This window comes from Cotesia typhae, unplaced genomic scaffold (assembly GCF_013202065.1).
Source record: "Cotesia typhae breed Kobodo isofemale line unplaced genomic scaffold, CoteBio_Ctyphae contig_56, whole genome shotgun sequence".
Classification (NCBI taxonomy): domain Eukaryota; kingdom Metazoa; phylum Arthropoda; class Insecta; order Hymenoptera; family Braconidae; genus Cotesia; species Cotesia typhae.
Genome location: NW_027423760.1, coordinates 1590225 through 1603757, shown reverse-complemented (window position 1 = coordinate 1603757; position 13533 = coordinate 1590225). Strand labels below are relative to the sequence as shown.

Here is a 13533-nt window from a genome sequence, read left to right as displayed (position 1 = left end):
ATTTTAACGGAATTTAAGCTTTAAAAATTCATTCCTTAATGTCCACGGGAGATTAAGAGAAAAAAACTTATTATGGGAATCATAAAATACACCCTACAGAAAATTTTCAGACCCACAATCGGTCGATTAATCCCATAGACACCGAGTAACAGCCCCATAAAAGTCGTTTTTTGAGTTAATTGAACGAAAATCGACTGTTCAAAATTTATTCCACGGTGTCCACGGGAGATAAAGGAAGAAAACTCATGGAAATCATAGAGTAGACTCCATAGATGATTTCGAGACCCATAATTGATGGATTCTTCCCATATCTATGGAGAAACAGCTCCAAAAGTAGCGGTTTCTAGCTTATAAGTCAGAATTTCGGTATTCCAATATTCTTCTTAGTTCAGTTAGTTTACAACTGACCGACTCTGTAACTGTAAAAAATAATACAAAGAAGAGAATGTAACTGCACAAATAATTAAGGTTTTTTTACTAAACTAGCTTTTATTCTGTTGAGCAAAATATGTAATTTTGACAGCTCTTTTCATTTACACACCTGCAAAAAGAGCAACATAACATTCCGTTAATTCTACAATTACATTTTCTTGAACAATTTTTGCAATGACATGGCGGGGGTAATTCGTCAATGGGTGGATAAAGTGATACGCTTCGCTTTGGTACTAGTTTTTGATCTTTTTGTTCGTAGCCAAAGTCTACAGGATCGAGGTTATTTTTTTCCGAACTGAACATCCACATCTTATTGTAGGTGATATAATAAGCTCTTCGAATATGGTATGTTATCTCTTCACTACATGGAGGTAATTCTGTTATTACCGTAATTTTGCCTGATTTAAATAACGAAACCCTTAAGTCGTTGAATGTTTCACATGTTTCTTTTTTATATAAAACCCGTACTAGATAGGTTTCAGCTGCTTTAAGAATATCTCCCAGATCCAACTGTTGTACGTCTATTGATAAAATAAAGTTATTTGACTTAAGTAATTAGGGCGATGAAAGTTTCGCATTTTTTATTATTACTAACCTGTAGCAAAATTTTCCAGATATTTTAGCGGGTTGGCTTCTATCGCTTTGAGCTTTGTACCAATTTTGCTTGTATAGAATGATCCTGTAAGAAAATGCATAGCTGGTAGCACCTGACGGAAGCTCTGATTATAATTTTGCACGAGAATTTCGACAGGAATTATTTTTGTACTCCGACCACACTTGTATTCCATCCATAATTTCTGTAACAATGATGTCATTTATAAAATAAACTATTTAATTAATTGTATTTAAATGAAAATTAGTTTTTATCACTTACTTTTAAACCATTCATTTTAAAATTTTTCCAGAAATACATTACCATCACTAATAAATCACAATCTACATAAGTAATTTTTATTTCAGTGTGTTTATTTTTAGTCGCAGATTGAATGTGAGCAATGCATTCATCATTCATATCGTGAGCTGCAGAATTAGGCATACTGTTTGAAAAAATTTTTAATTTTTCATGCTGACGTACCAACGTTGGAATCGACTTTTCCAAATGTTTAATTAAATACACCTGTAGTAATTTCACGTTTTCAGAATTATTGTAAAAATTATTTTCACTTGATGGTATTGGAGTTTCATCTCCAATCGAATGAATTTCAAACGACTGCTTATTGGATCTAGAAAAAAAATAAGTGTTTTATTACAAATTAAAAATATAATATGCGAGTGTAAAATGTACATACGTCCATAGTAACGTTTCAATCATCAGCTTAGCTTTGAACAAATTTATTTCTACTGCAAACTAAATACTAAATTATAGACTTTTCGCTTAATCAATTAAAAATTTTTGCTCTTTTACGATATTTTTCATAGATATTTAATTAATACTCAAAAAGTCTTATAACCCTTTTCATTTTTTTGTTTACCCGATACTTAAAATAATAATGTCTTTTTTTTTTATTAATCAAGATAATTACGAAATTAATATGAGAAAACGTCATACTTACATTACTTCAGTTGTAGGTAATTTTTGTTGAAAACACTCAAATAATAAATCTATCCGGGTTAATTGTGGTTTACAAGAAATTTCAACAAGCAACAATTCAGTAAATTGTTCACGGTAGTCTTGAAATGTTTTCAAATTTTTAAACTTAATCTTTCTGCACAAATCTAAAGTGCGGAATATCAAGCACGTTGTCGTATCCACTGCATTTGTACTGCTATCTTGAATTTTGACTTTCTTCTTGAGTTCATCAATTAATTGAGAATTTACTGCAGCATTCATGAACCCTTCATTATTAAATAACATTTTATTTGCGGATAGCTGGTAAGAAAATAAAGATTCCCGAGGATATTGACGTTCCACTGCGAGATTATATACTTTTTGAGCTTCTTTTAAATCATCTAGTTTCGGCTTTAATTGTTTTTTTGGTTGATTTTCTCTAAAATCCATAGTTTTTAGTTTTATTTTTTTTATAGTTTCAGATAGATCTTCTTTTTGAAGAAGAATCCGTTGTGTGTAGAAGTTTTTAAAAGTATTACAACCTACGTCCCAAATTTTTAATAAACCATGACTAACAATTTCAGAACATTTTTCTTGAGTAATTATGTTACGTAAACTATTATCTTCTTGGATCAAAAATGGGTTTGTATACTTCTCAATATATTTTACTATGTTGGACACTAACAACTCCGATGTTTTTGTGCAAGAAGAAGAAAACTCGTGATGGTAAAGTTCATAATTGTCTTCATCGACTAATGTAAGTTGACGAAAAAGATTTTTTATGTCAAGCTCCTCATGATAAACTAAATTCCATGTCGTAACATAATCTTTTTTAGCTGTTGAACCAATTATACCACCAGAATCTTTTCCGGAACGATTAATCGAACACTCTAATCCTGATCAACAGCAATTGAAGTAAACGGAGTATTGGATTTTTAACAGTAAAATGACCAGCTTTCAGACGTTTATACAGATCAGGATTTGTATGTTGGAGATTTATTATATCTGCGATGTACACCGATGACCAACGAGAATAATTTGTTCTGTCCATATCGTGAAATAATGGCTGTAATTTCATAACGGTCTCCACATGTAAATCCCAATCACCAGTTCTATCGGCTTTAATTAAGTTTTTAACTAAATCTGTCATCACGATCACATTATTCCAAAATAAAAATAATGATGATTCGGAACAACTCTTAACAATAAAAGCTTCAAAATCATTTCGGAAATTACTCGATTTTGTTTCTAAAAGCTGATACATAGCCCTAGCTTCATCATGGCTTTCTTCAATTAAAAGATCTCTAAAGGTACTAAAGTCACTGAAATCATTACTGTACTTATCAATCGTGATAGTTTTAAGGAATTCTTTCAATTGTAATCGTTGCAGAGCTTCTGAAACTAACGTAAACCCTTTAAAAGATCTCGAATAATTCGTGCCACTTAAAACTTGATCGGTTGTTCCTGGTCCAAACGTTTCGGTTTCTATTAAAACTTGTTCAATTCCACTTCCTTTCAAATATTTTCCAATACAGGTTAATCCCACTTTGGCCATATGGAATGATCCCAACATTACAAAAATATCTACAAATTCTTCTGATCGCTCGAATTTAATATGACGCGCTATTCTATAGACTCCTTCATCACAAAATACTGGAAGGCAGTCTTGCTTCAATTGAGTAAGAACGTTTTTAAAATTACATAAAGATGTATAAACAGTCGAATATTCCGTAACTGGAAATGGTAAAACTGGGAGATAACCAGCTATTTTAGTCGGCCGTAAGTCTACTGTTAATAAACTATTAAACGCCGCCCAGGAAGGAATCATTTGTATACTTGTTGTTGGTGGTATTGAAGTTGAAATTTCACAAATATTTACTCTACTTAGGACCCATAGAATATCGTTTGTAGTTTTCTGGTAAAGTGAAGGATCGATATTTGGTAGCGTTCATAACTTAAATTCCGGTGAAAGGGTAATCTTATCTGGTTTTTCAAAACTTTTCAATTTTTGGCAATCTAGCATGTATACTGAAGTTTTGTTCATCTTCGAAATCTCAGTGTCGTTAATTTTAGGTTTCATGTTAGTATTTTTTGGCCGATTTTGAAATAATACGAAAACAGTATCGTGAGAACTATTGAATGCCGATAATGTATTTTCGTTGTGATCGAAATTATCAAATGCTGCCACAGTAAATTCTTCTGGATCAAAGTGTGATGGTATTGGAACATTACCCAGACTTCGTTCAATCGTAAAAGCAGCTAATCGTGAGCGAGTGCGACGAATATCATCGTACGACATCGAAACACCGATTCGATTCAAACTGGTAATCAATGATGCGCTTTTACAGATCGAATGAACGCTAATTCCAGTTAACATGTGTAACGGAGTTCGTTTGCGTCCACCATGCAGCGTAAAAAACATCATTTGGTACAAACTTTTAATTCTGAGGTTTAAATTGGCAGAATTTTGATCATTGTCTGCGTCTACATTTGATGAAGTGATATCGACAAAACTTTTGTTAATCTGCGCTTGCGGACAATCAAATGCTACAGAAAAAAATCGTTCCACGTGACTTGGCATTGTAATTCGATTCCATGACTCTTGCAAGTCGAATTTATCACAGAATTTGTCATTTAAATCAAAATCTTCAGCCAATAGTGACTTTCTTATTAACTGAGCGCTTTCTTTAATTACGTCAATTGAAGCTAATTTCCTAATCAAATCATCCCGTGTCAAAGAACTTTTAAAAAATAAAGTCGATTCATTTGACCGAGAAGATGCAGTGAAATCAATGGAATCATTATAATATATCACCATGAATGATTTTACATCTCGATTATGAATCTGAGCTTCTGAACCTAGTGTTTGATTAACTTTTTTTGTAATCAAGTTTATTTGTAAAATTTCACCGGCATCTACTTGGGGTAAAACAGATTCGATAGCATTTTTAATAGCCGTCATTTTCTTTTGTCTTATTTCATTCCGATTGTGAACGTTGTGACTCATAAAGCTGTTAAGTGAACTATTTTCTTCATTTTCATTATCAGAACTAAATTCATACACATCGTTGCTTGAAGAAAATCCACTGGCGTTCTCACTGTGATCGTTTAAATTACTGCATGAATTACTTGACACTGTACAATCACTTCTTTCAGAAGAAAGTTCAAATTTCCGCATGCAATTGGGATGATACAAAACTTTATTCGCAAGTAATTCTTGAGGTGTTTTAATTGAACGATGAAATTCATATTTTACCTCTGTAGTTTTTTTGAAGGCATCTATTAGTTTTTGAGCTTTCGTTAAGTCACATAACTGAGATTTATTTCGATCTTTTTTATTCGATCTTGCAGACAAATAATACACTTATTTTCTAAAGGGTTTGCACTTGAATTAGATCCCGACATTTTAGTTGTAATTAATTAAATAGAATCACATAAATATACCAAGAAAAAAGTAATTTGAGAATCAAAACCAACATAACACTAAAAACACTAATAAATAAATAAATGTAAAGGATAAAATGTATATGAAGAATATAAAACAAACAAGTCACAAAAAGTACTGATATTTCAAGAGATACACAGAGTAAAATTTAAAAATTATTAAAAATAAATCTTAAACATGTCACAAAAAAAAATAATCAATCTCAAATGATTTATTTACCATGTACTTGAGAAAAGTAAAAGTATAGGTAAAGTATAGCAATACTTAATGCAGATACTCACTGATCAACTGCGTGAAAACTACTGAGTTTTTCTTAACAGAAAAAAACTTAAAGAATTTCCTCGATTGTGATTGGTTAATTCTCTCGTGAAATATGTGTAACCTGATACACATATGAACAATAGGAACGAAATTCAACGAGTTAAAGTCAGTCAACTCGCGCTCGAACAATAGCTATACGCATAGACACGCAGAAGCTGACTTCGACTCGGACGTTGTCGGCTCGTTAGAAGCAAGTCGCACTCATTTGACACTGAGTTTTGTTAACATGTAGAATTTCATCTCAATTCTTTTGTCTTCAACAAAAGTTTGAAAGAAAGAGTAGTTCAAATAATAATAACATTTGTTAGAAATATAATGAATCATTCCAAAACGCATATATAAAACAATAATTAGAAAAATTAAATGTAAAAATATAGTAATATATATAGTTTGAAAAAATTAAATGTTAAAAAGAAGGAAAAGAGCAAGTTATTGCAAATATTTTGGAAAACTTTTTTAGATATATATATAAAAAAAAAAGGATCTACTTAATGTATAGACCCTGTTTGGTGCACTCTCACTGAAAGAATTGTTAAGGCTGAAGGGGAAAGCCCGTATGCATTTTTAGGACCCCGGGTTCAGATAACTGATATGATCGCAATATTTGCCGGGGATTACGGAAAACTAGGTTATTTTGCTCGTTGATAGTAGGTACAATTGTTAATAACAATTAAATTATTTAAACCGATATAATTCAAGAACGGCTGATTTATCACGGATAAGTTTGTTTAAAAATAAAAATTTTAAAAGTAAAAACCAACAAAAACTATCATTTTTTTGTCAATTTTTTTAAAAAAGTTTTTTTATGGGGCTGTTACTGAGTGTTCATGGATTGATCGATCGATTATGGATGTGGACATCTCTTGTAGGGTATACTCTATGATTCCCATAAGTTTTTTTCTCTTAATCTCCCATGGACACTGAGAAATAAATTTTTAAAGCTGAAATTTCGCTGAAATTAGCTAAAAATAGCCACTGATGGGGATGTTCCTCCGTGTCCATGGGGTAAATCGATCGATTATGGGTTTAAAAATCTTTTCTAGGGTTTACTCTATTATTCCCATGAGGATTCTTCCTTAATCTCTCGTAGACACCGAGAAATAAATTTTTAACAGTCAATTTTTTGTCAATTTACTTAAAAAACGACTTTTATGAGGCTGTTACTCGGTGTCTACGGGGTTAATCTATCGATTATGGGTCTGGGAATCTTCTGCATAGTGTCCTAGAAGATTCCCATGATTTTCCTTCCTTAATCTCAGGTGGACACCGAGGATTGAATTTTCTAAAGCCGAAATTCAGTTAATTTAATTAAAAAACCCCCTTTTATAGGGCTGTTACTCGGTTTCTATGGGGTTTATCGATCGATAATAGGCCTGAAAATCTTCTCTAGGGTGTACTTTATGATTCCCATCAGTTTTTTTCTCTTAATCTCCCGTGGACACTAAGGAATGAATTTTTAAAGCTTAAATTCCGTTAAAATTAGCTAAAAATAGCCACTTATGGGGCTGTTTTTCTGTGTCTATGGGGTGGATCGATTGATAATGGGTCTAGATATCTTCTGTAGAGTCTCCTTTATGACTCTCATAAGTTTCTTTTCTTAATCTCTTGTCTACACCGAGCTTCTAATTTTTTTTCGTCTTTGTATTTTATTTTTACTCGTCGTTAGCCGATTGAGTCCACGGGTTGCGTGCGCGCGACAGAGAGGTCCTACCGCTATTCATCGTTTTTTGCGATATCTTCGAAAATATTAACTTTATCAAAAAATCGATTAGAACATTTTTTATTGGTTTTTTAATTTTAAACACTTTTTTTCAAATAAACTTCCCCGTCAAATTAGCCGTTCCTGAGTTATACCGGTTTAAACAATTAAATTGTTAATAACAATTGTTTGCACCATTTTCCATAAAATTAAATACGATATTCGTAATCCCTGACCCAAAATACGTAAGAATTCGTTGGAATTTTCCATGGACATAAAATGTACACGGGCTTCCCTCTTCAGCCGATGGACTAGTTCTTCCGACAACGAAGAACAAATAACATAAACTGATGCTACTCCCTATTGGAAAAAATTATGTTCATTAAATTTCAATTTAAAAAAATTTTTAAACAATGAGAATTCTATTTTTATGCACCTGAGTGAATTTATTTATGTGTATCGTTAAAAGATGAGAAGCTGCAGGAGTTTCTGGCAAACACTAAAAATAATAAATTGTTCATTATAGGCCAAATTAATTTAAATAATAGATAGTTATCACGTAGTTTAAATTTCTAGGATTTATCTTAATTATAAATTTTATACCCTCGATGTAGTCTCAATTGTAATATCAGTTGCTTCATTCAATTCATTTAGCATGTTATCAGATCCAAGTACAATTGCATTATCTTTTTTGTCAAGAGCTTCAGTATGGCCAATGTAAATTTCTTCATACAAAGGATTTGTTTTCAAGATTTCGGATAATTCTAACAATGTTTGTGGAATTATACTCTGATATCCTAATTTTGTTTTAGTAATAATTTGCCTGGCTGACGCATAACTTACTGAATAGTTTTCAACGCTATGGTGAGAAAACAGATATTGAATTAACTTTTAATATGAAATATTGACTATAAAAATGAAAAACTTAAGAATAGTTTAATTGTAACCATAGTATCCATCAACTGATCGATTTTTTAAAATGAATATGAACTATGTTTTTTTATATAGACGAAAAAATTTGCATTAACTACTAAATAAATAAATAAAATTAAAAAATTTATTAAGTAAAAAAAAGCACATCAATATTTTTAATACTTTTTCAGCACAACTTTGGCGATATCGCTTGTTTTCATCGGCTCAACAGCTCGTTTTTTTAACTGATGTTTCACATCTTCAGAATTTTTTCTTTTTGGCTTTGGGTGGGTGTGTTCACTTTCATTAACGCTAAAAGAACCATCATCTTTTTTTTTCAATTCAACTGGACACTTGAATTTTGTTTTTCGTTGAGTGCAATAAAAATTCACAGATTCCTGTTTGCTTTTGGTATCATAATACTCCCAAGGACCATAGCAAAAAACTTTTGAGTCTTTCTTATTTCCGGCGACCACAGTTAATTGACTCATAATAATATACTTTATAAGAAATTATCTTGACAATAAGAAGTGTCTTCAGATCCAAAGAACAGACCAAGACTTACTAAATAAATGAAGATATTGACTGTTTTTTTTTTTTTTTTTTTTTTTTTTTTTTTAATCAAATTACCAACGACGAATTAGGTACCTATAGTTTATTGAGAGTACTTACTATATAAGAAATGTAAAGAATAACTTGTTTACATGAATTATGATAGAAGTAATGAAAATATAATTAATCATCCGAATATAATTATCCTTATTTATAAATAATTATATAACAATTCAGCTTCGTTATGACGTTAACAAAAACAACATTTAACATTAATTTATAATGATTAAATATTTTCAAATCATCAATTGTAAATCAGGTAATTCTGAGATGTTATCTTCATCTCCTAAATCTGTAATAAAAATTATTAAAAAACATTTTTACTTTTTACCATTATCACTAATTTTTTAATAATTAATATCTTGTTATACATACTTACATTGGGGTACTTTTAATTGAGTTAGAATTTCTAATTGCATAGACGGTTCGATTGCAGTTTGTAAATACTCCAATAATGATATTCTACCATCTTGAAGATCAACCAAAAGCTTTTTAATGTGATTAGTAATTTTGATTACGCATTGATTTTCAAAGTGTTGATAGGTAGCCCCCTTGTCCATATCATTCCACACTTTATCATATTCATTATTCAATCGCCTAACTCGTTCTAAAAAAAAAAAAAAAAAAATATTTATTAGCATAAAATTAGAAAAAAACCTAAAGAATAATTTTCATTGGCCTGTTTTTTTTTTTTTTTTTAATAATGTTACTGTAATAATGTATGTTTTTTTTTAATAATGATACATAAGAGAGTATAATATGAAATACCTGTAAACTGAAATATATCGGGAGTAGTGGATCCCAAATTACTGCCAATATGTCTTTGGAAATACTCTGAAATATTTATAAAATTCGTATTTTCTCCATCTGATGTAATGTAAGCTGCTTGAGGTAACCACCAATCTTTCAAGTATTTAGTGAATTTTAAAAGATTTTGTTTATTTTCAATTTCTTTATCATTTGGAAAATTAATTAAAGCATTTATTTCCTCGATGACATTTTCAAATTGACAAGCTGGCAAAGTAGGCATTGAAAAACTATATCTTAATATGTCATGAGTAAAATCTTTTCCTAAATCACTTTTAACCCATAATCTTGCCGTCATCTGCAATAAAAAATTAGTCATTGAGCAACTAAAATAGAAGTAGATTACAGCAGAAAAATAGTTATAGTCTTATTTACATATATATACACTATCCTCCATTAAATATTACTGGTCCAATTAGATTGTTTATTGGATCAGACGATAAACATTTTCTTAGTTAAAAAAATTTTCATCGACTAATCAATATTATTGTTTAACACTGATTTCAATAAATTTGACAGTAAAATATTTCAAAATTTTAGTGATTACAATTTGTAACGGTGTTATATTTGAAGTATCGTCCGACAATAGGTATGATAATTTTCATTAAGATTAGTAAAGGACGATATACGCTCGTAATGAGTTTTTATAGTATAATCTATGATTTTATGCATAGATTATATAGATGTATACATTAAGTCAGATTTTATTAAATTTTTTAAAAGAGAAAGTATATTTTTTAAGAGGTAATATTTTTTAATAAATACAATTAAAGGCAATGGTGAGTATGCCCGTCCCGTCTCTGATTACACCGTCGAGGAACCTCAACAATTATCAACAGTACCAAAAGGGTCCATATCGGGGGTTCCAAAATCAACACCCCCGCCCAATCCTCCAAAACTCCCAGAGGCCGGACCTAGAACACCATCCAGAAACGAACGAAATGATAACCCATCAGAGATCGGAACAACAACCCGATCCGAACAACGTAAAACCACCACTCGTTCAACAGAACCCGCCATTGATGACGGCAGGAGAATTACGAGTCCAGGGAAGGACAAACCAAAATGTCTAACGACCGGAAAAGGCCCCTCGGTCCATATACGAAGCCCAGCATTTCGTAATGGAGGGGTAAACGCACTCCTGGACACCGGCTCTGACCTCAACCTACTCTGCATCGAAGAACTATGCAACGAAGTCCTCTGTAACAACGAAAATACAGGAGTAGTAGGAGGCATCGCTACTAGCTTAATGCCCATAATCGGTTCAATAAACTTAAAAGTATTCGGAACAAAAATTACCTTCCATCTCGTATCAGAACCACCCGGAGGTTATAAGGCCATACTCGGAAATGAATTCTTTGCTCGAGAACGCGTAACCATCTCGTTTTACTGGAATACCTTAGTACTGAAAAATAAACCAATACAACCCATCCCTATAATTAACCCAAGGAAGTGCCCAGAGCAAAAAGTCCTCGCTCTAGGAATTGGGCCAAAAATATACGTGCCGTGTAACTCACTCCTAGGCAATTATCAACGCTTCCTCATTGATACCGGGGGGGATGTATGCCTCATCAATGCATCCGCTTTAAAACCCGAAATAATTATCGACACCGGAAAAGCTAGGAAATTCCGAGGACTCAGTGATAGCACTTTCTAAACGTTGGGAACGACCACCTTAAAAATCCTCAATATTGATGTAGAATTTCAAGTCTGTTTGGAAGATTTACCATTCCCTGGAGTGGGAATTCTGGGAAACAACTTTTTCGAAGCTGAAAAGGCGGAAATTTCTTATGATAACCAAACCCTAGTTTTATTATCCTGCCCTTCGAAACCGACACCCTTTAGCTTCGAAACAAAGCCTTCTTCCAGCTACACCTTACCACCTCGAATGAGAGTATCAATATCAGTACCAATCCAAGAGTTTGAAAAAGACGAAGGATACCTCCCCGAATGAACCTTCCAAAAGGGGTACTCGGAGGAGAAGCCGTTGTCAAGGTAAATGACGGGTATGCCATGTGCATGGTCATCAACCTCAATTCAAACCCAGTAGATATCGATATAGGACCTCAAACACTCGAAGAATTCGAATTCGATAACCCTAGTTCAGAGGGGGATGAATCCGACGACTCTTCTATAGAAAACTCCAATCGTGTAATAGACAAACAAGAACGTATTAAGATCTTACTTCAGAAAATACCTGTAGATCACCTAAATCAGGAAGAAAAAGAACAAGTTCAGAATCTCATTAGAAATAATCACGACGTATTTCACCTCCCCGGAGATAAATTAGGTCGTTCCAAGAATTTCACCTGCCGGATAGAAACCACCACCAACGAACCGGTGAGAATAAAACAATATCGATTTCCCCAGAACATCGGGAAGAAATCGCCAGGCAGGTCGAAAATCTTGAAAAACAAGGAATAATCAGAAAATCTAACTCGCCGTACAACTCACCCTTGTGGATTGTACCAAAAAAATCAAATGACCCCTCTATAAAAAAATATAGAATGGTTATTGACTTTAGGCAATTAAACAAAATCACTAGAGGGGACGCCTATCCTTTACCTCTAATTATCGATATATTAGACCAATTAGGCGACGCTAACTTCTTCAGCGTGTTTGATCTCGCCATGGGTTTCCACCAAATCCCGATGCACCCCGCGGACGCACCAAAAACGGCATTCTCTACTCCAGACGGGCACTGGGAATATCGTTGCATGCCTTTTGGACTAGAATGCGCTCCATCTATCTTCCAATGGATGATGGATTCCACCTTAAGCGGATTAAAAGGGACAGAATTGTTTATTTATATCGATGACTTAGTCAGTTATGGAAAAACCCTACAAGAACATGGGGTGAGAGTGCAAAGATTATTCAATAGACTGAGAAAAGATGGTCTCACCCTCCAACCCGAAAAATGTAAATTTCTCTGCCCTGAAGTAGATTATTTAGGTCACGTAATAACGAAAGAAGGCATAAAACCAGACCCTAAAAAGATTTCATCACTTAAAAATGCCTCAAGACCTAGAAATCATACGGAAGCCAGGAAATTTATGGGACTTGCAAACTATTACCGAAGATTCATACAAAACTTCGCGGAAAGGGCTAAACCTATAACAGATCTCACGCGAAAAACGAAGCCCTTCATATGGACCGAGGAAGCACAAAAGGCATTCGATGATATCAAAAATGCCCTCTGCGTAGATTCATTCCTCAAATACCCAGATTTTAACAAACCCTTCATCCTCGCTGTCAGCGCGTCAGACTCAGGGATATCCGGAATCCTCAGTCAGCAGACAACAGAAGGGGACGATGACTTAAAAAGAGACGGAGAGAAAATAGTGTCATGTGTTTCACGTGTCTTTCACGACACCGAAAACCGATACACTGACATCGAAAAGCAATGCCTTGCAGTAGTTTATGCCATCCAACAATTTCGACCGTATCTCCAAAAACACTTTACTTTAATAACGAGCAGCCCTTGTGTCACCTGGCTAAGGGACAGCACGACTGTCACCGAAAGGCAAGCTAAATGGCGGTCCAGATTAAGCGAATACAAATTTACTGTCATAGTTCGGCACAAAATCACCGAACAATATGCAGAAGGACTCTCATACAACCCCGAAGGTCGCCCCGAGCCCTTAGAAAACGAAAATAACAATACCACCGAAAACGAATATTTGGCACTGCCCATCATGGAGAATACTACCATAAAAAACTCTCGTAAAATACTCTCGGATGAAGAAGCGATTCTAT

The 13533-nt window shown here is 33.3% G+C and overlaps 2 protein-coding genes across 3 annotated transcripts; both read right to left on the bottom strand.

The window, feature by feature from the left end:
* Positions 1-235: 235 nt before the first annotated feature.
* On the bottom strand, positions 236-1398 carry LOC141532115 (uncharacterized). 2 transcript variants are annotated; one of them, XM_074250293.1, is made up of 4 exons: positions 1307-1398; positions 1028-1229; positions 542-953; positions 236-419 (listed from the first exon to the last, which is right to left on the bottom strand). In XM_074250293.1, exons 1-4 carry the CDS (start codon positions 1349-1351, stop codon positions 398-400), a joined length of 681 nt encoding a protein of 226 aa, XP_074106394.1. In that variant the 5' UTR covers positions 1352-1398; the 3' UTR covers positions 236-397. The 2 variants fall into 2 exon arrangements, with proteins under 2 accessions (XP_074106394.1, XP_074106393.1); XM_074250292.1 differs by lacking the exon at positions 236-419 and having other exon boundaries at positions 484-953.
* Positions 1399-9166: 7768 nt separating this feature from the next.
* LOC141532056 (uncharacterized) lies at positions 9167-10075 on the bottom strand. Its single transcript, XM_074250215.1, has 3 exons — positions 9739-10075; positions 9350-9577; positions 9167-9262 (listed from the first exon to the last, which is right to left on the bottom strand). Exons 1-3 carry the CDS (start codon positions 10073-10075, stop codon positions 9207-9209), a joined length of 621 nt encoding a protein of 206 aa, XP_074106316.1. The 3' UTR covers positions 9167-9206.
* Between the last annotated feature and the right edge of the window lie 3458 nt (positions 10076-13533).

Excerpts from the sequence above, each read along its gene's own strand:
- LOC141532115 (XM_074250292.1), bottom strand. The coding sequence starts at position 1,351 with ATGGTAATGTATTTCTGGAAAAATTTTAAAATGAATGGTTTAAAA. Across the intron at positions 1,230-1,306 it reads TTAAAATGAATGGTTTAAAA|AAATTATGGATGGAATACAA; the intron begins GTAAGTGATAAA and ends TCATTGTTACAG. Across the intron at positions 954-1,027 it reads TCTGGAAAATTTTGCTACAG|ACGTACAACAGTTGGATCTG; the intron begins GTTAGTAATAAT and ends TTTTATCAATAG.
- LOC141532056 (XM_074250215.1), bottom strand. The coding sequence starts at position 10,075 with ATGACGGCAAGATTATGGGTTAAAAGTGATTTAGGAAAAGATTTTACT. Across the intron at positions 9,578-9,738 it reads CGATATATTTCAGTTTACAG|AACGAGTTAGGCGATTGAAT; the intron begins GTATTTCATATT and ends TTTTTTTTTTAG. Across the intron at positions 9,263-9,349 it reads TCAATTAAAAGTACCCCAAT|ATTTAGGAGATGAAGATAAC; the intron begins GTAAGTATGTAT and ends TTTTTATTACAG.